General features: G+C 43.1%; 1 protein-coding gene across 1 annotated transcript; it reads left to right on the top strand.

Moving 5' to 3' along the window:
• Positions 1–4,185: 4,185 nt before the first annotated feature.
• LOC114473824 (heat shock protein 30-like) lies at positions 4,186–5,108 on the top strand. The gene has a single exon (XM_028463647.1). The coding sequence runs from the start codon at positions 4,241–4,243 to the stop codon at positions 4,865–4,867; it is 627 nt and encodes a 208-aa protein (XP_028319448.1). The 5' UTR covers positions 4,186–4,240; the 3' UTR covers positions 4,868–5,108.
• Positions 5,109–27,410: the final 22,302 nt, after the last annotated feature.

Raw genomic sequence — 27,410 nt, 5'->3', positions numbered from 1 at the left:
AAGTTTAATTGGTAGCTGCAGTATAGCAGTATAGAGATAAGCTTACAGATCATATTACTCACAGTACCAGCTTGGAAACTACTAAGTGTTATTGTGTGCAACGTGAACGTAAGTATAGATCATGCTTGCTTATCACATTGTTAGAGTATTAATCAGAATTCATTCTTGTGTAAACAAAAACACTTTTAACTTCTTTTGAAAACATCTTTTGAAGTTCTCTGACAACATAATTCCAGGTAAAGCATTCCAGGCAACCATGGCTCTGTAACAAACAGCACCACCAAGGATTTAGGGACGCACCTGGTTTACTACCCTTCATTTCAGATCTTAGTGAATCCGCCCAATACTGTAGTTTAATTTCACAACAGATAGACAGAGCAGATAGATTTTAAAATAGTTTTGTTACTACCCATGACTGCAAAGGTGTATAATTTAATTTGAATTCACCTTCATAAACAACAGCCCACTGTTGTTTATAAAGTTGCCCAAATTATTTTTTTTTATTTGAAGGGCTTTGTGGGTGTAAATGTTCTGGGCTGCAGATCTTGCAGTGATCAGTATGTACTGCACCTCTTAATTTCTGATTAAAAAAAAGAAAGAAAAGAAAAAGTCCTTTCTGAATCGTAATGGGCATCTTAAAAAAGAGTAATAAAACTCAGTTTGAGCTCAAGATAAAAGCATGTAATATTTATAGTTAATCCCTTTTTATAATACATTGAAGTATAGTGTAAATCTGCAGAGAAAGCCAAATAAAGCTTGATATGCCAATTAGATAGTCATTTTGACATTACATGAGCATCAAAATGAATATAATCAGCTGATAAAATTAAACTCAGCACAGCAACATTATGGCTTTTTAAAGGTCCCATGTCATGCTATTTTTGCTTTGCTGAATCATTCAAACAATTTATTAGAAACGAACAGCAAATGAACAACAATATCAACTCAATAGAAGAACAGGCACTCATCTAATACACAGCTGTGAGCGTCAGGGTATGCTCACTCCTTGGGCCTCGAACTTAGTTTTTGCAGCCTTTTTATTCCATGTTGTTATCTTGTGTTTCTCCTCCTTTGGCTGGCACATGGCTGGGACATGTGTCTTCTTTTGTTATGATATGTAAGACTCAAACATGAGCTCATCAAAGATAAAGACATACATGCAGGAAGAAATTTAAAAGTCAAAGCACAGTTTTCAAAAGATTAATTTATAGTATTTCTTTCAATTAGAAGATGTTTTACATTTACAAATCCATTTGACTGTTTATCAAAGCAACACAAATTATTTTCAAGAATATTGATTTATTCATTATTATTATTTATCATTTAGGGGTCTATGGTGTCTGTTTGTTTGATTTATTTATGTATATGAACATGAGTTGTTTAACATTTATTAAGATTAATTTTTGAAATATAATTATTATTATTTGTTAATGATTTAGACTTTGTGCATTTTGGGTCAAACTGACATTTTAGTGTTAATCTCAGTGTCCTTGTTATTTATATCTGATTTGTATCATCGTCATTGTTATTGTTAGATTTAGATTAAGTAGAAATCAGATGTTCTGAAACTGTGTCCTTGTAATGAAAATGGCAGCTAACAAATTAACCTGAACATATTTTATGAATAGATTTATTGAGTATAAAGATACATAATTATAGTGTTACGCACAAAAAGAAACCATGAATAATAAATCCATTCCAACTATAGAGGGTTTTCATGGCGCGTCATCAACCCGAAAGTTGCCATTTTGGAGATAAAGCAACAGGTCTACAAACAGCACGCGGACAAGAAAATTTGCCTCGTAGATCCTGGTTTAGCTTTGCTAGCCTTTCCTCTGATAACGTGTGAGATTGTTCTCCCTGAATTGTTTGTGATTTTTGGCAATCTATAAAATTCCAAATGTTTTACACTGTTTGACCAATCGGTACAGTCGAAAACACAGCAATAGTTCACCATTTCGTCTCGAAATTCGGGATTTTCTTCTCTGCGTGCTGTTTGTAGACCTGCTGCTTTATCTCCAAAATGGCGACTTCCGGGTTGATGACGCGCCGTGAAAACCCTCTATACATAGCACTGCACAAAGGATTTTGAAATGCTCACCTTTGTGGGTGTGCCTGTTTACATGTCAATCACGGCAGAGAGCTTCATGTGGGCGCGGCTTCTCCAGCACAGTGCTGCGTCATTCGTCATCAAAGTGGGAATGCGTCATCAAATTGGAGCAAGGGGTAGGGCTCGCCCTGCAGTAAGAAAGGAGCAAATCACCCTCTAAATAACAATTGAGGGAATCAATGAAAAAAAACACTTTGTACATGTGTATGAAGCCCAAATAGCACTTTTATCATGTTCAAAGCACAGAAAAGTCGATTTAGCTTAACATAGGCCCTTTAATGAAAACCACAAATTTCAGACAGACATGACAAAATGTGGCTATTTTAGGACATACGTGGAAAGCACTACACCTGGTGCAATATGAATGCATGGGGCACTAATTATTTTGCTGCTTTGATGGAAAAAAAATTACATGAACAAATTTGCTATTTTTTAATTAACTACCTATTTTTACAACAGATGGTGTGCCAAGCATCCTTTACATAAATATAATTACTGCTGATTATGAAAACAATCCAAAGTCAGCAAGGCCTCAGGAAACTAGTTTGAACAGCTCAGCGGGAATCTAATCAGATGAACATTGGCATTTCATGAGTAAATATTGAGACCATCCTACTGTAAGCTTTTATTTCACTGTCAGATTCAGGACTGAAAATATGTCTCAGAACATTGCATGAAAAATATGACTCTTGCTCAATATTTTCGTGTTGAACACCATCCATCTTGAGACATAAACCGAGGATCCTAAATCCAGGCCGTAAACCTGCGTTCCCAGACCTGTAGCCTGTAGGTAGTGCTGTGGCGACAACGAGAAGGTCCTAAACCTGAGGTTCCAAATCAATTTTCTCATTTGCATTAAAAAAAAAATCTATAGTTTTTTGTGTTTTGATGAAAAGTAGGCTAAGTTTTAATGCAAATAATTCCTGTCTTATAGTCAAAATGAAAAAAAATAAATAAATACTATTGGAGTAAATATGTAAGCTTATGGTACGAAACTTATAACTTATACACACTATAAGATATTAAATAATGTAAAAACTAAATTTCCTTTTATTTATGTACTAGTAATAGATGATAACATTTATAAGCCGAACATTAATAAAGTTTGTTCCAAATGCTAAAAAGTTTTATAAAGGTTGAATACAGTGAGAAACTAAGATTATAATGGATTTGTTTGCAATCATGAAGAGTTTTCTTTTTTAATATTATCATCACCCATACATTTCATAGATTTAAGAATGTATATTATTGTTTTTGCTTGTTTTTAAAAACAAAGCAAAAAAATGCATTAAAACAGCTGTAGAAAGAGCAAATTCTAAAGCCAAAGTGATACTTTTCTTTCTTTTAATAAATCAAGGAGACAAATCAGTTTACAAGAACATACAACCTGAAGTTGATGTCTTCAAGATGATTTGTCTAATGAATGCACAAAGCAGTGATGATGCTTCTCAGCTAATAGGAGAAGTGCTCCCATACTGTAAATGGACTTCGTAAATGGACTTGATTTTATATCTTTATGGCTTTATCGCCACACTGAAGCAGTCTCAAAGCGCTTTACATATCAGCTCATTCAGCTAATCACTCTCACATTCACACACCAGTGGGACAGGACTGCCATGCAAGGCGCTAGTCAACCACTGGGAGCAACTTAGGGTTCAGTGTCTTGCCCAAGGACACTTCGACACATAGTCAGGTACTGGGATCGAACCCCCAACCTCTCGATCAGAAGACGACCCACTACCACCTGAGCCACGGTCGCCCTGTCCATTACTATGGATGTCATTTGGTGTTTTTCAATGGGTAAAAGACAGTATTCCTAAAAATCATGTACAAGTTCCTTAAAACTCTTGCATTTAGAGATCAGTGCTACAAACCAAGAAGTTTTTACCTCTTGGTATATGACGTTTGTTTCATGTAAATTCCAGAGCCTTCCTGAATAATCAGAATAGTGTGAAACAGCACCATCTAGTGGAATTATATGGTAATTAAAGAAAGTTCCTGAAGGCTCTGGATTGTTTTTAGTCGGAATATAAAAGAAGAGACAGTCCCACTGCTGGATCAAACAACAACACAGAGGAGAAGCAACACTTGAACTGAGCTTTAAAGGACTCCACCCTATCATCAGAGAAGATGATGTGCTCTCGTGGTTTACATTCAGCACTCAATCATCTGAGGGGTGTCTACTGGCCTGTACGCAGTGTGTGGCCAGAGGTCAGACCTCTGCTCCACCAGCATGACCTGCTGCAGAGGAGCCTACAGGAGCTACGTAGCAGTCTGCAGCTGATGGACAATCTACCACACTCCATCCTGCAGCAGACAGAACCTTTCCAAAACTTCCAAGCCATGCCATGGGCCTCCTACAAGCTGGAGAAAGATGGAGAGAGCTTCAGACTGACTCTGGACACTCGAGGCTTTTCTCCTGACCAGCTGTCTGTCAGGCAGGTGGGCAGGAAGCTGAGAGTCAGCGGGAAGATGGAGAAGAAACAGGAGGACGGGAAAGGCTCCTCTTCTTACACACTGCAGGAGTTCAGACAGGAGTTTGATCTCCCTGAAGGCCTGAACCCTGAAGCTGTCACCTGCTGCCTGTCTGCAGACGGGAAGCTCCACATCCAGGCAGACAAAGATCCTCATGGAGAGGAAGCAGAGAGAAAGCTGAGCATCAAGAGGAGTTCAGGACAGGAAACACAGCAAAGTGTGAGTTCAAAGGCAGAGAACAGCAGCACACACACCAGCTCACAGGATTCCTCACAGGACTAGATTATGTTTGATGACTTTTCACATGCAGTTGCTGAAATGTAATTGCTTCATTTGTCTTTCAAACAATAAAAACCCTTGATGGTTCCTTTGAACTTTCATTTGACTTCTATGTAATAGTTCCAACAAGATTATTTTTGTCTTCTTTTAACACTATGTTAAGTTGAGGTTTCATATATGCAACAAGGTTTTTCAGGATTTTCTTTGTTTTATTTACTTACTGATTCAATTTTGTTGCAATATATTACCGCATATACAATAATTTAGAGCCATCAAAGTGCTCTATTGTTATTACAGTAAATATTGCTTTATTCTCAATAAATTATTCAAGAATTGAAGGATCTTTAATTGCTGAATGTTCATAGATGGAAGGGGAATCCTTTTTAATGCATGTAACTACTGTACCAAATGTGTAAATCTTTGTTAATTGAGTGCCAAAAATGTGTAATAAAGAGTTTCGAAATAAAATATGTCATGGACTCATAAATATCATTTTTTTTTAAGTGAATTATTATTCAAATCAGTGGCTGCTTATCATGAAAATAAAAATGTATTCAACTTACAATTTATCTTCCTTAAGTGTATTTATTTCTGTTACACTTTTTTTTAGATTTAAATCTCAGAACATGACTGAAGAGAAGTAGATGTTGACCTGAAGCATCCCAAGATTAGCCTACTTTAATAACACTATAGGTGACTAATTAGTTGTTTCATTTATCATAAAAAAATATGCAGCAATGTAGATTATTTCATTAACTAACGAATCATGTGTTGTTGATTGTTGTATTCCTGTTTACCTGGGATTTAGATAGTATGTTTTAAGTGCATATAAGACAAAACATTTGTATAATTAATGCAAAAACACCTTTTAATGTGAGGATAAATATTCAGTGTTTTGTAAACCCGTTTTCATCGATGAAAATCCTGTCCATATCCTATCTCTTGCATGTTTGTAACACGGAGGCCTTTTCCACTCCAAGAGCTGCACATATTCCCACCAACAGAAGCAGCACGACCTGCCTTAGAGCCATGTCAGTGATGGCTGTGACATTTTACTGGAAGTGGAGTTTAAATAACAAAGCAGGTGGAGACACCATCATCATCATCATAGAGAGTGGCATGAAGTTCATCCTCCATATTTGGACCCTTTTCTTTCTCCCACATGTGAACTGGATTTGGTTACATGAGTAAAGGAGGAGGACAATAGAAGTTTTACGGAGGTTAATTCAGGATTTTTTTATTTTTATTTTTTCATTTTTATCAGGGATCAGAAAGGAACAAACTTAGCTATGAGCTTTCTCTCTGCTTACAACCTCAAACTCCATCCATTTTTTATTCTTGCAGAATATTCTTTTTTTTTATATATATAAATTGTATTATACCTAATTATCCATGTTTATGGTCCATTGCACTTCTGAAAAATGTCTGGAAGGGAATAAAAAAACTACAAGGCTTTGATAACTGAAAGAAAACAGTCATGGCCACTAGAGGGAAGTACAGTCATAGCCTATACTCATCTCTTTGTTGGTTGAATTGCTGCCTCAGAGCAAAAAAGTCTGCGTTTCTGCCCCAGGATTCATAAACATTAATAACAACAACACTCGGAGAGCGCAAACCTCCGCCAAGCTCCAACTATCCTCTTTTTTAATTTTTTTTCTTTTTCTTTGTCTGCAAATGCTGTCAAAGGTCAACACTACAAGAAGTGCAATCTTTTTAAGACAGCAGTATATGTTTTGTTATTGTAATTAAATAAATGAATTTATTTTATTGCATAATTGTGACCATCACCAGCCCTTCCTAAGGAAGGGTAAGAAACACTTTATTAAAGGACCAAGACAACTACCCTGCTCCGAAGTTGGAATAAAAAACATTGAAGAAAATGGGTCTGGGTTCTCCCTCTTAAGTAGCTATTAAACCATAGAGTAGCAGAATCATCAAATCCTTTTTTCAATGTCTGTCAGCCAGTCATCAGTCATTGTGGTCAGAGGTAATGCCCCTTTCTATAAGCGTGCTGATTAGGAATGAACAGTTCATTGTTGCTAAAAATGACAGTTCACTTGTGCATACACCATATTTTCCATGACTTTACCAATTGCTGTGAGTAAACTTAATGAACAATTATTTTGACCTGATCAGGTTTGCTTCTTGTTTTTTAGTAGAGGAATAATTTTGGGGTTTTTTTTCCCATTTATGTGACAAATGGCTAGTGCCACAAAATCTACTGCCACCTTCAGGAGGTTTTCATTCATTTCATCAACACCCAGTGGTTTGTTTTCAATATTCCTGATCATCACTTCCCTCAGTTTTACTAATTGAAATTTGAAAATGTGGTTTCTCCTTCATTAATTATGGATAAGTTATTTAAAAAATAATTATTAAAATAATTTGCTATATCTGCCGGATTAGTTAAAAAATTGATCAACATCAATGAAAGTTGGCATCAAATTTCTTTTTCTACCAGTTAAATCATTGATTGTTTTCCCACATTTTTTTAATATTATTTCTTACTATGTTAATTTATTTCTCATTATACAATTTCTTTTTTGTCCTTTTTGAGTTTTGTGATATGGTTGCTGTAAGATATGTTATAGTCTGTGTGGTTTTTATTACTTTATTAGTTATAGTTAAATGATTAAACGATAGTTAGAATATGAAATTATCCATGATTAACTGTGTGTGTGTGTGTGTGTGTGTGTGTGTGTGTGTGTGTGTGTGTGTGTGTTTGGAAAACATATCTATTGTCCACCATAGCTGGTTTAAACTAGTTTGGGCCAGTGTGGGTATGTGACCCACTGAATGGACATATGAGCTGTTTTTCTCCCCCAAAGTTTTTGTGTTACCATATATGGTATTAATCCTGCACCCAGAGCGCTGTTGCACAGCCCTCTGGGTGTGGTCTATGTTTTCTATAATAAATACCTAGTTCTGAGGCATCACCATCAGAGCAATCCAACTTATATCGGACTTTTGTGTCTCTTTTTGTTGGGTTTTTCTCCGAGCTGCAGCTCGCACCTCTCTGCCTCTGGTCGCCTTTTAAGTCAGATAGTGTTTTTCTCCTTGAGTTGTGATTGAGCAACGGTCTTAACGTATTTAGACCTAACATTCACTGGTGCCGAAACCCGGGACCTTACATCTTTTCGTCTGGATCGGCGTGGGCGCAACCGGACCATTAGTAAAACTGCCGGCACCCCCTCCTTTGCAGGGGCGGTCATAGCTTGTTCCAACGCCGACCCGGACGGGGAGTGACGGGTCCCACGAACCAGGGAGAGCACTGACGAGGTGAGAAGCTGCTTTCTTTTCACCATAGTACCCGTGACGTACAACGGGGAGTGAAGACCGTGGTGGGTGACGTAATACTCACACGGCGTGGTAAAGGGACAGAGAGCAGACGGGAGTTGTTGTGTGGTGTTTCTTTGTGTGGTATTTCTTTGTTGTGACAGTGTCTGTAAATCCCGTGCTGAGAACATGGGTAACGCGCAGCGTAAAGCATTGATGGAAAATAATGATGTGAAATTCATGCAGAGAAAGTATCCCGGTAGTTGTTGCTATCTAGAAGATTGGTACAAAAATTGTGGGTTTGCAGGGAAATTGTCAGACGAAACTGGAATAGAGGAAGTGTCTATCTGGTGTGAAAGAAAAAGAGTGAAGGCATTAAAAAAGTTACGTCCTAAGCAGGCTGAGTTAATAGCAGACCACTTAAGAGTAGTGTGTATCTGGAAAGATGCTATGAGTATTAGGAAAACACAGATAGAGAAAGGTGAAGAGAGAAGGAAACAGAAAGTGTTAGCAGCAGCTAAAATACAGCCTTGTGATGAGACCGTGTGTGCACCGCGTAGAGTTGAGGAGACAGATCAGCAACAGGTTGGAGCTGCAGGGGGATCACAGCAGGGGGGTGCAGTTGTAGGACAAGAAACAAAGGGACCTGTGACTAGGGCAGCTAAACAAAAGTCAAAACAGATGAAAGAAAGTGTTAACAGTGAGGAGGATGAGCAATATCATGTAGCGCAGACGGGAATAGAGAAACATCTATATCCAATTTTGCCTATGATTGAGGTGGCTAATCCTCGTTCAGGAGAACTCTTAAACCCACAGGATCCATTACAGGGTGCACATCCCCCACAGCTGTTGTTGTTTCGCCCATGGACGGAGCAGGAAGCATTAGATGCCTGTAGGGGCGTATGTGACGTTGAGAAGGACCCGACTGCTTATGCTGAACAAGTACGTGGGTTGATTGAGACATGGCATTTAAATGGACTGGAGGTGGAAAAAGTTTTAAAACTAACACTTAGGCACCGATATCCAGTAGTGGTGGGCGGTTTTACCGGGAGACAAGTTAACCGTCAGCCCCTAGCACATAACTCTAATGAGCTGCGACAGCAGGTTGAAGCACTGATGCAAAGAGTGAGAGCAACTTACACAAAACCCCCAAGCCACGAAGAAATAAGTGCGTGTCGTCAGAAATCAGACGAGACGCCAATGGAATATCGTGCCCGTTTAGAAACGGTTTTTAGGACTAATAGCGGGCTTCCTCATTCTCCGCTGGCGGATAATCCATACCAAATACAGCTAAAAATGTGGTTAATCAGTGGTTTGTTGCCAAACGTGTCAGATTTCATAAAAAGAAACTGTGTCACACACCGCACCCTCACTGTTCCAGAGCTAATGGAATGGGCCGAACATGCTTATGAAGTCACTGAAAGAAAGAAAATAAAAACTGAATCAGCTAATGTTAATGTATTGGCTGAGGCCATGGCTGCAGCCCTAGTGAGCCAGCGCTCAGGGTTTAAAAGACAGGGAAAAAAGCCATATCGCACCAGAACGCCTGATGAGGAAAAACAAGCAAAAATAGATCGAGAAAAAAGACAATGTTTCATTTGTCATGAGGAAGGACATATGGCAAGAGACTGCCCAAAAAGAAAGCAAAAAACAGACCATACGTCGTTCGGGCAAACTCCTAGGCAATGACGCCAGGACTGGCCGGAGGGAAGTGTAATCAGTGACTCCGGAACAGATAATGAAACCTCAGAGTGTGACATAGCCTTTTTAGGGCAAGATGAGGATGCTGATCAATATGACGATGATTTACCTGCAGAATATGAACATCCCCCACCTTTAAATCCAAATCATTTTGTTGATTTCTCCATTTATGCAGCTGTAACATTAACACATGACAAATACCCAAAACGTACATTGTTGGTGGGACCAAAACAAACACCAGTCACTTTCCTGTGTGATACCGGGGCTGATGTTTCTGTCCTCCGTGATCAGGTGGAGGGCGTAGTCACTTCCAAAAAGGTTATTGGCATAGTGGGAGTAGGTGGAAAGCCTCAATATGCATGTTGGTCTGAGGAGGTCATTGTGCAAGATGAAGATGGTTCATATTACACACACCCATTTATTTTGACAACTGATTGTCCCTTCAATTTAATGGGAAGGGATCTCCTCAGTAAGTTACAGATCAGTTTAGTGCCAACGGCTAATGGAATAGTGCCAAAGAAATTTTTATCAGATACTAAAGAATCACTTATGGTGTTGCAAAGCCCAGTCATTCCTAATAAATTCTATACATTGGATCCAGTGTCAACAGGCCCTCGGTCAGTGGTTGGGTCTATGGAAGAACTGCGGGCTAAAATAGCTAAAACATTTGTCATTCCCACAGAAGTACAGACACAGTGGCCACTACATGTTACAATGATGTATGTCAGACCTGAAGGACCCCTGCCAGGTCAACCAGACTGGCTAAGGAGACCAGACCTGTCCCCTGAGGGCAGAGCAGCTGCTAAAGCCTGGGAGGAAAAGTTTCTGCGATTGTCACCACAGAAAATAACATTGACAGACGTTTGTTGGTCTCCAGATGGATGGATTATAATCAGAGTGACGTTGCCTCCAGAGCTGACACCAATAAACCCCCCACGGTTTCCACATATTTGTTTACAAAAACCGGCACATAAAAAGTGGAAAGATGCAAATGATCTGTTGGCTGCACTTCCTGTCAAGAGTGACCTTTGGAGGAAGGAGGGACACAATGTATTCACATACAGAGGCTCCTTTTGTGGCTTTGTGAAAAAACAAATGTTGAACTGGTGTACTTTGGCGCCCCCTGCTGTGCATTTGGATGCATGATTGTCTATGTGCACTCTGAAATCAGATGACTTCCCTTCAGTGCCATCATGTCTGTGGGCTAAATCAAAAACAGATGTTGGACTTATGACAACCGCAACATTTGTAACCATAGATCCAGCCACATCTCACAGGCCTCGAATTAGACAGTATCCACTCAAATCAGATGCAAAAGAAGGAATAAAGCCTGTTATTAATGATTTACTGACTGCAGGCGTGTTACAGGAACATGACTCAGCTGAATGCAACACCCCCATCTTCCCTGTGAAAAAGCCACAGGGCGGCTGGAGGATGGTACATGATTTAAGAGCAGTAAATCAGGCTGTTAAATCACGAGCTCCAAATGTACCAGACCCACACACATTGTTAAATGAATTACAACCTCATCAAAAATGGTTCACTGTAATTGATTTAAGTAATGCATTTTTCTCCATCCCTCTTCATAGTACAGCGCAGGGATGGTTTGGATTCACATTTGAGAACAAAAAATACTCTTACACTCGCCTTCCACAAGGGTTCTGTGATAGCCCTACGATTTTTACAGCGGAGATTAACAGATGCATCAGCCACCACACGTGGCCAGAGACCACACAGATAATTGTTTATGTTGATGACATTTTATTGGCAAGTCCCACCAAAGCGGAAAATGAAACAGAGGCAATCAGACTGTTCACACATTTGGCAAAAACAGGAAATAAGGCCTCATTGGAAAAACTACAATTTACACAGGAAAAAGTAACATTCCTTGGTCATAACATTTCAGCTGAAGGGAAAGAACTTACTACATCACGTAAGGAAGCAGTACAAATGGCACCAAAACCGCTTACCGTCAGACAAATGATGGCCTTTTTAGGCCTAGCGAATTATTGCAGGTCGTGGATCGTTGATTATGCTATCATAACTGCCCCATTACAGAATCTAATGTTAGATACACATCAAACTTTAAGCGCACCTTTGCAGTGGACACCTGAAGCGGAAGAAGCATTTACAAAAGTGAAACAAATCATAACAGGAACAGGGGTGATGGCGCTGCCAGATTACAACAAGCCATTTACACAGTCTGTTGACTGTAAGAACGGTTACATGACATCAGTACTACTACAGCAATATGGTGAGAAGCAACGACCAATAGCCTATTACTCTAAACGATTAGATGATGTGGCTAGGGCACTTCCCCATTGCGTTCAGGCGGTTTGCGCCGCAGCCATGGCTGTGCACGCGTCTGCTGAAGTAGTGTTGTTCCATCCCTTGACACTGTTAGTCAGCCATGCAGTTGACATCCTGTTAACACAAACAAAAATGTCATTCTTATCTCCTGCCAGGTTTTTACATCTTACTAACACCTTGTTGTCCCCAGCTAACCTCATTCTAAAGCGCTGTGCTGCTTTTAACCCAGCTACATTGATACCAACAGCTGACGATGGGACACCGCATGACTGTGGACAGTTAGTGTCGGTGACATGCAAGCCACGTCCAGATTTGACAGACATTCCATTGGAAGACGGAGATGTAGTTTTTGTAGATGGCTCCTCCTCCAAAGCACCTGATGGAACAAATCATACTGGTTATGCAGTAGTTACATGTGACACTGTGTTGAAATCAGGCAAATTGGCTGGAAATCAGTCTGCACAGGCAGCTGAAATCGTGGCCTTGACAGAAGCCTGTAGACTTTTCAAAGGCAAGAAAGTCACAATTTACACTGATAGCCAGTATGCTTTTTCCACAGTTCATGTGTTTGCTGCTCAGTGGGCTAGGAGAGGTATGAAGACATCTAGTGGTAAGACTGTACAACATGCCTCCCTGTTAAAAGACCTTCTTGCTTCAGTCCTCTTACCTACATCATTGGCGATATGTAAATGCAAAGCACATACTGGCGCCACTGATGCTGTCTCTCTGGGTAACGCGAAAGCTGATGTTGAAGCTAAAAAAGCTGCTTTTACTGAAGCACTTACTGTTCAGTTGTTGCCTGTTGATGTTGTACCACTTGGCTTGCCAGATGAAGTCCTGATTGATATGCATGCTAATGCTCCTGAAAATGAAAAAACAAAATGGGTTACTGAAGGTGCTGTTAAAAATGACTCTGGAGTATATATGTTAAATGACAAGCCGTGTTTGCCTAGATGTTTGTTTGACGTCGTTGCTAGAATGAGCCATGGGTCGACCCATGTCTCAACAGGAGGGATGGTAGACATAGTCAAACAGTCATTTCATATACCACTAGGACTCCAAACCCATTTTAAAAACTTTTGTCGTCAGTGTATCATCTGTTGTCGTCATAACTCTCAGGGTAATGTTAGGCCCCCTCGGGGTAAGACACCAGCTGGTACATATCCTTTTGAGGTCATTATGATGGATTTCATAACACTGCACACTATTCAGAGGTATACGTATTGTTTGGTTCTGGTGGACTCATTCTCAAAATGGGTCACCATAGTGCCCGCTAAAACAAATGATGCAATGACAGTGGCAAAGGCCCTTTTGACACGTATAGTACCTCAACATGGCATCCCACGACAGATTTGGAGCGACAATGGACCCCATTTTGTTAACAGAGTAATACTCCTGCTGACAGAGGCCATGGGCATTGAATTAAAACATCACTGCTCCTACCACCCGGCCAGTGCTGGATTGGTAGAACGCAACAATGGTACCATTAAAAACAGATTAAAAAAGGCTGTAGAACAAACAAACAGGCCCTGGCCAGAGTGTGTTAACCTGGTAGAAATGTACATGCGCATAACACCAAACACACAGGGTTTGACCCCCTTTGAGGTTGTCACAGGACGACCTTTTCACCTACCCCTCACCAGTTCTAAGTGGGTGCAGGATCAGGAGGGAGAGTTGGATCCAATAACAAAATGGATGGTTAAATTATTCACAGATGCTGAAATTGTTAAAGCTAATACACTGCCTAGTCTCTCTTTACCTGTTTCAGATCCCCTACGTCCTGGTGATTGGGTCCTCATCAAGGTGATTAAGAGAAAGCACTGGTGTACTCCACGGTGGGATGGTCCTTACACAGTTCTGCTAACCACACCAACTGCATTTAAGATAGCTGAAAGGCAGACGTGGATACACCAATCACACGGGAAAAAGGTACAGAAACCCACCACAGCAGGTGCTACGCCCTAGTATAACACAGAGATGGATCTGTTGTTCCTCCTCCTCCTCGTGGGATCCCAGGAAGTGATAACAGGGGCTCTAAGCTCACCTTGGTATGAGTACACAGGTAGATGCCCCAAGGGCCTTAACCTCGTTATGTGCATACCACAAATACCGGACATTTTAAGTGACGTTACAATTCCACTAGAGGCCCTGATTAATAAAGGCTACGAGCCATAGAAACATGGTAAGGACTATGCAAATTATGATTGGTACATGCAAGTCCTGAGGGCAGACCGAATATGGGCTGATCATGGTTGGTCTGAGGTACCCCTACATACAAGCTACACCCCTATTACCTGGCCCATCACATCATCTACACGTACTGTTACAGCGGCATATCTGTCATTGCGAAAAACAATTGTCCAGAAACAAAACATCCTACTCCTAACCGTTAACACCACTGCGGTACCTCCTTCTTGTTTATTTATAGGATTCCGCCCTGACGTACAAGGAATAGATCCCATTTTTTGGATGGATATGTGTATTACACCTCCGGCCACTCCCGTTGTAATTAAACCACGCACGGACATAGTGTTGTCTCCTGAGGCTAAACAGAATATACGAGTTATCAATGCAAAACCTATGTCAACTGAAGAACCTGACTCGTTACTCGCATTACTGTTTGAACATAATAATCACGTCCATCATCGTCTGCGCGCTAATTCTTGGTACCGTATGGTAGAACTATCTGCACGAACAGTAACTACTGATAGTTGCTATGTTTGCTCACATCTGCCGCATGCTGTAACATCCCCAACTTTGTTGTCTGCGTCCCTTCCAGCCCCTGACTCAAAGAATGTACTAGATTGTTTACAAAATAAGTCCATGACCTCGTGCCCTCCTGTTTTACCAGTGCTAAAGACCCTCGAACCCCTAGGTCAGGCTGCTAAACACCTAAACACGAATGATGTCCCTTGTGGTAATTATACTCACTGCTATCCTTTATGCGTACGATTTATTGGTCCACCAACTAACACCAAAGGTCTACCATCAGTAGACATAAACCATTGTGCTACCGTTCGGAACGTCAGTACGGTTGTCCCAATGTTTGCTAGAGACGGTGTTTGGTTGAAGTGCGGTGATAAAGTTTATCCTTCCCCTCCAACTAATATGTCAGCCGTTTGTGTACCAGTAGCAGTCACAGATGGGTCTTTCATAGTTCATATGACAATGCCTAGTCGTTCTCGTCGTGAGATTATAACCTTCACACCTCATGATGCAATATGGGGCTCAGACGTCCCTCACGAACATAGATATTGGTCAACTAGTCAAAAAATCGTTCATGCTCTTTTTCCTAATATAGGCGTGGGTAAGAATTCCCTTATGGTAGAGACCCTCCAATACCGCCTTCACATGCTTCTTAATGCATCTTTAGCTGTTAATAACAAAATGAATGCTAGAACAGCGGCCACCGCGCAAATGGCTATTCAGAACCGTATGGCCTTAGATACGATTTTAGCTTCCACAGGTGGTGTGTGTGCTATGGTGGGTGCTACCTGCTGTACATACATCCCTAATAACTCCTCGGAGTCCATCGAGGACGCCCTGCAAACACTCCGCAACCTGGAAGGTGCCATGTCAGCTGACGAGTCCAATGTCCATTCATCCGGGTGGGACTGGCTGTTCCAAGGCTCCTGGTTCCAATCTCTGCTACGTCTGGGTCTCCCTCTTCTGGCTGTGCTGCTGGTCGTTGGTCTTGCCTGCTGCTGCATCGTCCCCTGTGTGAAGAAAGGCATAGACAACATGATCATCGGTGCTATGCAGGTTCAGGCCTCCCCAGAGTACCAACTCCATGTTATGGGTCTCTCCCCTTCTGCCCCATTGATGGACTAAGACCCTGCCACACCTTCCCATCATCACAGTGAGCGGTAAAGGTTCACTGCTACTGAGGGTCATGTGCTAGTAACCTCTGACCCTCCCTTACCAACTCCAAAAACACACTGAGACCTAAAGCCCCATTTTCGACACCATGGTTTTGGGTCATCATTTGCACATACACTCTGAACTGTCTCCAGATCACCGTGGATCAGAATCGATGTTCGCCCCAGCAGGGGGGGACGGTGGGGAATTTTTCCCGTACTAGCTGTCGGGTTTTCGCCCCACCTCACGGTGGTCATCCCTGTTGTTTTGGTCCTATGATGGCACCGGGTAAACCTGTGAAGACGCCCGTCTGCTTGATGTTTTCCAAACCCACAACAGGGCGGATATGTAAGATATGTTATAGTCTGTGTGGTTTTTATTACTTTATTAGTTATAGTTAAATGATTAAACGATAGTTAGAATATGAAATTATCCATGATTAACTGTGTGTGTGTGTGTGTGTGTGTGTGTGTGTGTGTGTGTTTGGAAAACATATCTATTGTCCACCATAGCTGGTTTAAACTAGTTTGGGCCAGTGTGGGTATGTGACCCACTGAATGGACATATGAGCTGTTTTTCTCCCCCAAAGTTTTTGTGTTACCATATATGGTATTAATCCTGCACCCAGAGCGCTGTTGCACAGCCCTCTGGGTGTGGTCTATGTTTTCTATAATAAATACCTAGTTCTGAGGCATCACCATCAGAGCAATCCAACTTATATCGGACTTTTGTGTCTCTTTTTGTTGGGTTTTTCTCCGAGCTGCAGCTCGCACCTCTCTGCCTCTGGTCGCCTTTTAAGTCAGATAGTGTTTTTCTCCTTGAGTTGTGATTGAGCAACGGTCTTAACGTATTTAGACCTAACAGTTGCGTAGATTACGATAAACATTATAGTCTTTTTGATTCCAGTTAAAATTGCTGTTTCTTTAGCTTGATTTCTTTGTTTTATCAGTTGCTTTATATCTTTATCTAACCATGGTGTTTTGACATTCTTAACTGTAATGTTAGGTCCCTGTGTTTTGCCTGCTCTGCCTCCCCCTCCCTTTCTGTTTGTTTCCAGGGCTGTGTGTGTCAGGGGGCGTGGCTGGCTCCTCTGCTGCTCCTGGAGTCTCACACCTGGGTGTGATTAGCCAATCAGTGGGCTTTAAAGCACTTGGGCTGACTCTGCTTCAGTGCCAGATTATTCCATGTCTCAAATCCCGTCTACAAGCCTGCCAGCCAGCTCCCTGCTACCACAGCCATCTACCCTTTTTGGAAATAATTTTTTTTTTTTGTGCAAATCCTCCACTTCTCAGTCTCTGCTTTGGGGGTCCAACTACCTAACCTTAACAGAATAATCTGGCCAAATATGGACCCCGCAGAGGCTGAACGCTTCAAAAAGGCCCTCAGTTCGCAGGGTCTGAGAGTTGGACAGCATGAGACGGCTCTTAAAGAAATCATGGACGCCATTTCCAGACTTTCTACAAACGTCTCAGAACTCTACAATCAGGTTGGACAAATGGCTACTCACCTGACCTCAATCACCGCACCTGCTCCAATTCCTGCCCAGGCTTCTGCTCCGCCATCTGCTTCAGATCCTGCCTTGATTCCGGCTCCACCACACAACCCACCTGCCCAGCCCTGTGAACCATTCATCCCCACTCCGTCTAGGTATTCAGGTGAGCCAGGGACATGTAGTCAATTTCTTCATCAGTGCATGATTGTTTTTGATCAACAACCATTAACGTATTCTACGGACCAAGCTAGAGTAGCTTTTATAATGAGTCTGCTAGCTGGGAAGGCCTCTGCTTGGGCAGTGGCTGTAGCTAACAGTGGCTCAGTAGTTTGTCAGTCTCTTCATTCATTTACCGCTGAGATGCGTAAGGTGTTTGAACACCCATTACTGAGTAAAGGGGCTAGTAGCCGTCTCCTTTCTCTACGCCAGGGTTCAGGTTCCGTTTCTAGCTACTCTATTGATTTCCGCATCTTAGCTGCAGAGTGTGGTTGGGATCAGAGGGCCCTTCAGGGGGTATTTCTTAGGGGCTTAAGTGAAGAGGTCAAGGACGAACTGGCAGCGCGTGATGAGACTGACACTTTAGATGAGCTTATATCTTTAGCCATAAGATTAGATGACCGACTGCGAGAGAGACGTAGGGAAAGGTCAGGCAGATGTAGTTTTTTCCCCAACTCAAGACCTTTTCAAGCTGCCCCAGTCTCTCCCCGTTCTGCAGAGCTATTCCCTGCAGGTCCTGCTCAGAGTTCTACTCCCGTCTTCCCTGGGGAGCCCATGCAGCTGGGTAGGATTATCAGTCCAGAGGAGCGTCAACGTCGGTTGGATCAACGCCTCTGCATGTACTGTGGTCAGGCAGGACACATTCGGGCAAACTGTCCAACTCGGCCAAAAGAGGTTGCTCATCAGCCACAGGGGGGGTCCTGGTGAGCCACACACCCACTGATCCCTCCACCCGACGTATTCAGCTTCCAGGTACTGTCACCATTAACAAGGACTCTTTTCCTCTCCTCGCCTTAGTCGATTCAGGGGCTGATGACAATTTCATTGACTGTTTGTTTGTTTCCCAGTGCAACATTCCCGTGGAGCCCCTCCCTAGTCCTAAGTCTGTTTTTGCCTTAGATGGCCGGTCGCTTGCCACTGTGACTCACCGTACTGTTCCGGTGTCCCTCCTCTTGTCTGGTAACCATCATGAGACTGTCTCCCTTTATGTTCTTGACTCTCCTTCAACCCCATTAGTTTTAGGTCTCCCGTGGTTAAAGATGCATAATCCGCACATAGACTGGTCCAAGTTATCTATTATCAATTGGAGTCTGTTCTGCCATATACACTGTCTCCATTCTGCCATTCCCTCTACTAAAACACACTATGAAAGCCCTAAGCCTGTTGATCTTTCATCTGTTCCTAGTGAATACCACGACCTCCAGGAGGTGTTTTCCAAGGACAAAGCCGTATCATTGCCTCCTCATCGACCCTATGACTGCAGCATAGAACTGGTTTCAGGTGCACCTTTACCCACTAGTAAACTCTATAATCTTTCAAAACCAGAAAGGGAGTCAATGGAGACATATATCACTGAATCGTTAGCTGCAGGACTGATTCGGCCCTCTTCCTCTCCTGTGGGTGCTGGGTTCTTTTTTGTGGACAAGAAGGACAAGTCACTCCGCCCCTGTATTGACTTCAGGGGTCTAAATGACATTACTGTGAAGAACAAGTATCCTCTCCCTCTCTTAGACTCTGCCTTTTGTTCCTTGCAGGAGGCTTCTATTTTTACTAAGCTGGACCTTCGCAACGCTTATCATTTAGTTAGGATTAAAGAGGGAGATGAGTGGAAGACTGCCTTTAATACTCCCTTGGGACATTTTGAGTATTTAGTAATGCCCTTCGGATTGACTAACGCTCCAGCAGTTTTCCAAGCTTTGATTAACGATGTTTTAAGAGACATGTTAAACAGATTTATTTTTGTTTATTTGGACGATATTTTGATCTTTTCTCGCACACCTGAAGAACATATCCAGCATGTTAGGCTAGTCCTTCAGCGCCTTCTTGAGAACAGACTCTATGTTAAAGCGGAGAAATGTGATTTTCATGCCGTTTCTGTTCAGTTTCTTGGTTTTGTTATTGAGAAAGGACAGATTAGGTCCGATCCTGCCAAGGTCGAGGCAGTAAATGACTGGCCCACTCCTACAAGTCGCAAGCTTCTACAAAGATTTTTAGGGTTTGCTAATTTTTATAGGAGATTTATTCGCGACTACAGTAGAGTCGCTGCACCTTTAACTCGACTGACATCTGTTAAAGTCCCCTTTGTTTGGTCAGCTGAAGCAGAGGCTTCTTTTGTTCGTTTAAAGAACCTTTTCTGTTCTGCACCTGTCCTCTCCCATCCTGATCCCACAGCTCAGTTCATCGTTGAGGTTGATGCATCCGATTCTGGCGTCGGTGCTGTCCTCTCCCAGCGTTCCACTTCAGACCACAAGCTCCATCCCTGTGCCTTCTTTTCCCGTCAGCTCAATCCTGCGGAGAGAAACTATGATGTGGGCAATCGTGAACTACTGGCCGTGGTTCTGGCGCTGAAGGAGTGGAGACACTGGCTGGAGGGCTCGGCCCAGCCTTTTGTGGTATGGACTGACCATAAGAATTTGTCTTACCTTCGTTCTGCCTGCAGATTGAACGCCCGCCAGGCACGGTGGGCACTCTTTTTGGGTCGATTTAACTTCACCCTTACCTACCGCCCAGGATCAAGTAATGTCAAACCGGACATTCTCTCTCGAAGGTTTTCTGCACCGGTGGAAGATAAGTGTGGGGAAATTATCTCACCCGCCTGTATTGTTGGTGCAGCCAGTTGGGATGTGGAGAGGGACGTTCAGGAGGCTCAGGTTGGTCACCTCACACCCGAGGCTTGTCCACCAGGTCTCCTGTTTGTACCCCCTTCTGCTCGGTCTAAGGTGCTTCAATGGGGACATGACTCGAAGTTGGCATGCCATCCCGGATTTCATCGCACCTTGACCCTTGTCCAGCAACGCTTCTGGTGGCCCTCGATTTCCTCAGATACTAAGGACTACGTCGCTGCCTGTTCTGTCTGTGCACGCAGCAAAGCCTCTCACCGTGCTCCAGCTGGGCTGCTCCGGCCACTCCCCATTCCTCGTCGCCCGTGGTCTCATATAGCAGTGGACTTCGTTACCGGCCTGCCGCCGTCGGGAGGTAACACTGTCATCTTAACTATTGTGGACCGTTTCTCTAAATGTGCACATTTCATTCCATTGCCTAAATTGCCGTCTGCCCTCGAGACGGCCAATCTGCTTGTTCTGCATGTTGTCAGACTGCACGGAATACCCCAGGACATTGTTTCTGATCGAGGTCCCCAGTTCGCCTCCCGGGTGTGGAAGGTCTTTTGCCATGCCTTGGGAGCTTCTGCAAGTTTGTCGTCAGGATTTCACCCACAGACCAATGGCCAGACGGAGCGGGCCAACCAGGACCTTGAGTCGGCCATGCGATGTGTCACAGCGCGTTACCCAGCCTCCTGGTCTACACATCTTCCGTGGATTGAATACTCCCATAATTCTCTGGTTTCATCTGCTACGGGTATGTCTCCGTTCATGGCTGCTAATGGTTTTCAACCCCCAGTTTTCCCGTCCCAGGAGTCAGTGGTTTCTGTTCCATCCATTCAACACCATCTTCGTCGGGCCAGGCGGGTCTGGCAAGAGGTCCGGGCCGCCCTCTCTCGGACTGCCGCTCGGAACCAGAGGATTGCCGACCGCCGTCGGTCTGAGGCCCCGGACTACAAGCCTGGTGACAGAGTTTGGCTCTCCACCAGGGACCTCCCCCTCCAGGTGGATTCTCGTAAGCTGGCCCCCAGATATATAGGGCCTTACGAGATTGATCGGGTGATCAATCCTGCTGCGGTGAGACTCATGTTGCCCCAGTCTTTGAAGGTTCACCCGGTGTTTCATGTGTCGCTGCTTAAACCGGTGGCTCTGAGTCCTTTCAGCCCTCCAGCCGAGCCCCCTCCTCCCCCCCGGATCATTGACGGTGGTCCTGCCTTTGATGTGAGCAGGATTTTGGATGTACGGCGTCGTGGGCGTGGTTTCCAGTATCTGGTGGATTGGGAGGGCTACGGGCCAGAGGACCGTTCTTGGGTGTCCCGGTCCTTGATCCTGGACCCGGATCTACTCCGGGATTTCTACGCCCTGCATCCTGACCGGCCTGGGAGGACGCCGGGTGGCGTCCATTGAGGGGGGGGTACTGTTAGGTCCCTGTGTTTTGCCTGCTCTGCCTCCCCCTCCCTTTCTGTTTGTTTCCAGGGCTGTGTGTGTCAGGGGGCGTGGCTGGCTCCTCTGCTGCTCCTGGAGTCTCACACCTGGGTGTGATTAGCCAATCAGTGGGCTTTAAAGCACTTGGGCTGACTCTGCTTCAGTGCCAGATTATTCCATGTCTCAAATCCCGTCTACAAGCCTGCCAGCCAGCTCCCTGCTACCACAGCCATCTACCCTTTTTGGAAATAAATCTTTTTTTTGTGCAAATCCTCCACTTCTCAGTCTCTGCTTTGGGGGTCCAACTACCTAACCTTAACATGTAAACCCTTTAAGTGGCGCATGTTTGTCTACTATACTCAGAAATTCCTTGCTAAATTCATTTAGTGCATCATTCGCATTTGTTTCTGCAAATACATTAGACCAGCTTATATTTCTGACAACCTCCCCCAAATCATCTTGATTAAAAGTTTTTAAAAGATTCTTATAATTAATTCTAGGCCCCACCTTGTCCATTGTAGCTCTCCTAACAGTCACTGCAACTTATTGGAACAGAAACCATATTTGTGCACAGTTCTGGAGCATTAGTAAAGATGTGATCAATACAAGTTGATGTAATTGTACCATCATTTCTAGGATGAGTTCTGGTTGGTAAGTTCACTCATTGTGCGAGAGCGTTTACAGTTGTGGCATCAGATAGCTTTGCTCTCAATTAACAGTTTTTTGAGAACCAGTCAATGTTAAGGTCTCCCATTAAGTATCTTTGAACCCAAAATTTCACTCATTGTAGTGAAATATTTGCTATTTGCATTTGGAGGACGGTAACACCATCCAACCAGTAGGGATTTTACATGAGGTATATATATCTACACCCATATGACTTCAATGTTGTAGTTCATCGTGTCATTTCTCATCCTCATCTTTACAGCTTGCACATAGAAGGCCACCTCCATATTTATTTCTCTCATCTGAAGATGTTATATCCTTGAATGCTCAGTTCACAATCCTTAAATGTTTCATCTAAGTGAGTCTCAGAGACCGCAAGTACATTCAGATTATTACAGGACAGGATATCTGAGATTTCTGATCATTTATTCCTGATACTGTTTATATTAATGTCCAATTTCCAAAACTACACAGCACCCATGTCACAGCAACAAAAGCGGGGACCACCACCTGGGCCGCTGTCGCTCTGGAGCCCTCAGCACCTGTCAAACAAAACACATACACATAAAATGTCCCACAATGCAAGCACTAAATGTGTCACACATATGCCACACAAACAATAGAACAAATCAGAGAAAACAAAACAAACAAGGGAAACCCAAATACCAAAAATAAACACACTAAACACACACAGTCAATGAAAAACGTTACAACAAATAAAGGAATTATAATAAATCCAAAGAAAATAACACAGAAAGATATATAGAAAATATAACTATGATTACAGCTCTACAGAAAACAGCACACAAATAAATCAAACAATGTAGTTAAAGCTAAAGTCAGTACAAAGGTTTCAGTCAAACCACCGTTAGCAGCACTTATCATAAGCCCAGACAGCAGTGTCAGCCCAGAAGCAGCGACAGAAGATAGCCGTGCACTGTAAAAGAAACCAATATAAACATTTAGTGTTTAGGAGTAAACATAAAATAAGTGAACAATGTCAGTTGTGTTAAAAGCGTCCTTACCGGAACGGTGGGATGACCATCACGCAGCAGTAGCAGGAGGGAAACCACAGAGCCCAGATTCCACCAGCGCTGGCTGGGAGAGATTTATTTAATGAACTCACCAAGATCACACACACACACACACACACACACACACAGCAGCCCAGATCCTGATCAGAAACCGTTGTAGTGTAGAATAAACCTACAGTGAGTTTCCAACGGTACACCTGGCGAACTGCGCATGCATGTTCACCAGGCCACCAGGTTCACCATCTGTCCCGGGGTTGGGGCAGGGTTGCTTGGCGCTCCGGGATGATGCTCTTTGCTGGAGGGCGGTTCGAGCTGTTCCTGTGGTTGAGATCGTACCGGCCGCTTGGTAGGTCTGTCCTGCTATCTGTGGACTGATGGGTGGGTCCAGGGCGCCTTTAACTGGCACCGGTTGTCCACTGTTGGGGTGCCTCCTTCCCGCGGTGGCCACCGCCAGTCGCCCGTGCACCGGTGGGGGGCATTGCTCCATGGCTTGCGCTGTCCGGTGGGGGGCAGGGCCTGTGCTGCTGTTCTTTCGCCTGCTGGGGATGTGCGGTCCTGCTGGGCTGTGGCCGGTTTGTGGGCTGAGATGGGCAAGATGCTGGCGGGGGGCCTTGGGGTTGAGGGTTGCGAGAGGTGGCGGGATGCGCTCGGTGCTCGGCTCCTTGGGTCTTTTTCGGATGTGTGTGTGGGGGCTGGTGGCTGCTTCTCAGCCTGGGATCTCGGGGGCATCTGGGAGGCTGCTCGGTCGTGGGGGGGTGGCCTGGGGCTCTTTGCCCCCCACCAGCTATAGGTATTACCACTCACTCCTTCCCTCTGTCCACAGCCACCACCATTATAGCTAAGCTTCACACTTGTCACCAGACTGGCTTGATTACATACATAATAAGCACAATATGTTCTACTACAACTTCACCTCTCACTATAAAATACTCTATTCTTCCCCACCGTCTATTTCCTGCCTTGAGTCTCTCCTCCCTGCTCCCTTCCCCTTCCACCTAGGTGTAACACTGCTCGCCCTTTTTATATCCTCCCTTTAATAAAATGTTTCTTACCCTTCCTTAGGGAGGGCTGGTGATGGTCACAATTAAGCAATAAAATAAATTAATTTATTTCATTGCAATAACAAAACATGCATTGCTGTCTCATAATGATTGCTCTTCTTGTAGTGTTGACCTTAGACAGCATGTGCAAACAAGTGTAAAAAAACCCTGCAATGAAACAATCAATAAATGATCTGCATATAAAGCACAAAACAGCTGCTCAAAAATTAAAACAGTAATTTTTCAGCCTTAGCACAGTAATGTAAAACAAGCTGTGCGTATTCCAGGTGCACATTCTGCTGTTGAAAATGCTTATTACCGATTTGCCAAAGTACGTGACCCAGAAGTGAAGCGTTACACATTCCGAGATATCTTTAGCTCTCCGAATTGTCCGTAAGGAGGTTCTGTGCCCAACACCAGCTAAAGCGAAAAGGACACGTTTTGGATGCACAGTTGGAAGCAGCAATCTTGTCATGCCGAACTGCCGTTAGCATAGCATTAGCGTCGGATGAGAGTACACTTCCGGGTCACGTACTTTGGCAAATCGGTAATGGAGGAAATGGATAAAGGTGTTCATTTTCCGTTTTTCATTTTCTGTACCGAAGCAACAGTTTTTTTTTCATATTTTTGTTACATAATGAAAAATGAATGATACACAGATTATCTTATTCTCTGTCAAGTTATGTTTTGTTTTTTTTTTGTCTTTTTTGTTGCTTGGAATGAAGAGAGTGCTGAATGACGTTCCTCAGATTGTCATCATAAATCTAGACTAAAAAACCAAGTTTATACATTCAAAGAGGGTTTTCCTTAATCATTGCTTTTGCACCAGGGAGTAAATAACATACTATACGTTTTTATTCCACATCAAACCATGAATTTGGTCAAAAATGGGTATCGTTATGAAATATAGATTTTTTAATTGTGCTGTAACAGATTTAGGCCGAGTGCTGTTAGAAGTGTGGAAAGTGCTTCATATGTCATATTACCAGTATCTAGGCACATACTTTAGAGGGGAATTGTAATTTCAAAGAGCTGCCATTATTGGAATACTGAGACGAATGAAACAGTTTCACAATCCCTTAAAATAATAATTTTCACAGACTATGAGATTGAAATCTGATTTTAGGTGACAACAAATCATCAAATCCTCAAATCGTAGAAATTTATCAAATGTCTATAAGATGTAAACTAATGTTCAGGACTATTTTAGCAGTTTTTGCTGTTAAATGGCCAAATATAGATTCTTGGAGTAAAATAAAGACAAGATATTTGTGGTGACGTGGTGACGTATCGATCATTTCCTGTTTACGCTCTACCGCTACTTGCAGCGCTCTACTACTGTGTTCTGCCAACGCTAATCAAACTTGTTGTCATTGATATTCTTGCCTTGAAAACACTTGTTTTCATTTTTTACTTTAGAGGCAGTGTAATCTCCTTTAAACTTCCTTTTTGTCCTTAGCTTACTTAGCTTAAATTTAGCACTTATGGCTTCTCTCTCCTCTCCTCCGCTCTCCTGCCCGGTGTGTCAGATGTTTAGTTACTCCTCGTCCTCCTTTAGGGACAATGGTAGTTGCATAAAGTGTAGCGTACTGTTAGATATGGAGGTGAGGATCAACAATCTGAAGAAGCGGTTCCGCACCCCTGATACCAAACCCAAAGCTAGCAAGCAGGACCTAGCCGGTGCGGACCGTGCACTAGCTCTAGCTTAGCTTCCCCCCCGCCCAGCAATGACTGGGTTACTGTCCGTGGTAAGCATAGTCGAAGGTCAAAAAGCCGCTCGGGACACCACCATGTTCACGTCTCAAACAGGTTCTCCCCCCTCCGTGAGGACAACACACTCACCGGGGAACAAACTCTGATAATTGGCGACTCCATAGTGAGAAACGTGAAGCTAGCAAAGTCAGCCGGCATCCTGAGGTGCATCCCAGGGGCCAGAGCGGGTGACATAGAATCAAATCTAAAGTTGCTGGCAAATAGTAACCGTAAGTTTGATAGGATAGTCCTCCATGTCGGCACTAATGACTCCCGACGTCGTCAGTCGGAAGCAACCAAAGTGAACATTGAATCAGTTTGTGTTTATGCTAAAACAATGTCGGACTCCGTAATTTTCTCTGGTCCCTTACCAAATCTGACCAGTGATGACATGTCATCATTTAACCGCTGGCTATCGAGGTGGTGTCCAGAAAACAAGGTGGGCTTCATTGATTATTGGAGATCCTTCTGGGGAAAACCGAACCTGATAGGAAGAGATGAAATCCACCCTACTTTGGCGGGAGCATCTCTACTGTCAGAAAACATGGCACAGTCACTGTTATGACATCTCATGAATGAGACCATGTTACAGAGGTGGAGTCCTCCACGCCCCTCTGCGCTTGCCTTAGGACAGTTTCCCTCCCACTGCTATTATGATAGCTGTGTTCATCACCATGACAACTGTTGTGATGGTGATGAATATTATCTTATAGAGACGGTGTCTGTCCCCCGACCCAAATTTCATATAATTTAATATATAATCAAATAAAAGAGCTATCAAATAAAAGAGCTATCAATTATAAAAATCTGAAAAAAATTAAAATCTCAAATATAGAAACACCAAAACATAAAACCATTAGATGTGCTCTATTAAATATTAGATCACTGAGATCCAAATCTCTACTAGTAAATGGCCTTACTGTATCTCAGAAAATAACTTTGATTTATTCTGTTTAACTGAAACATGGCTGTATCAAGATGAATATGTTAGTTTAAATGAAGCCACTCCTCCCAGTCATTTAAATACTCATATGCCACGAGACATAGGCCGTGGAGGTGGTGTAGCAGCTATTTATCATTCCTCTCTCCTAATCTATCCTAAACCAAAGGCCTTGAAAGCCTGGTTCTAAATTTATCTCATACCGAATCAAAAACCTGCCAGCCAGTCTTATTTAA

The sequence above is a fragment of the Gouania willdenowi genome, chromosome 12 (genome assembly GCF_900634775.1).
Source record: "Gouania willdenowi chromosome 12, fGouWil2.1, whole genome shotgun sequence".
In the NCBI taxonomy this organism is placed as follows: domain Eukaryota; kingdom Metazoa; phylum Chordata; class Actinopteri; order Blenniiformes; family Gobiesocidae; genus Gouania; species Gouania willdenowi.
This window is presented reverse-complemented; position numbering and strand designations above follow the sequence as displayed.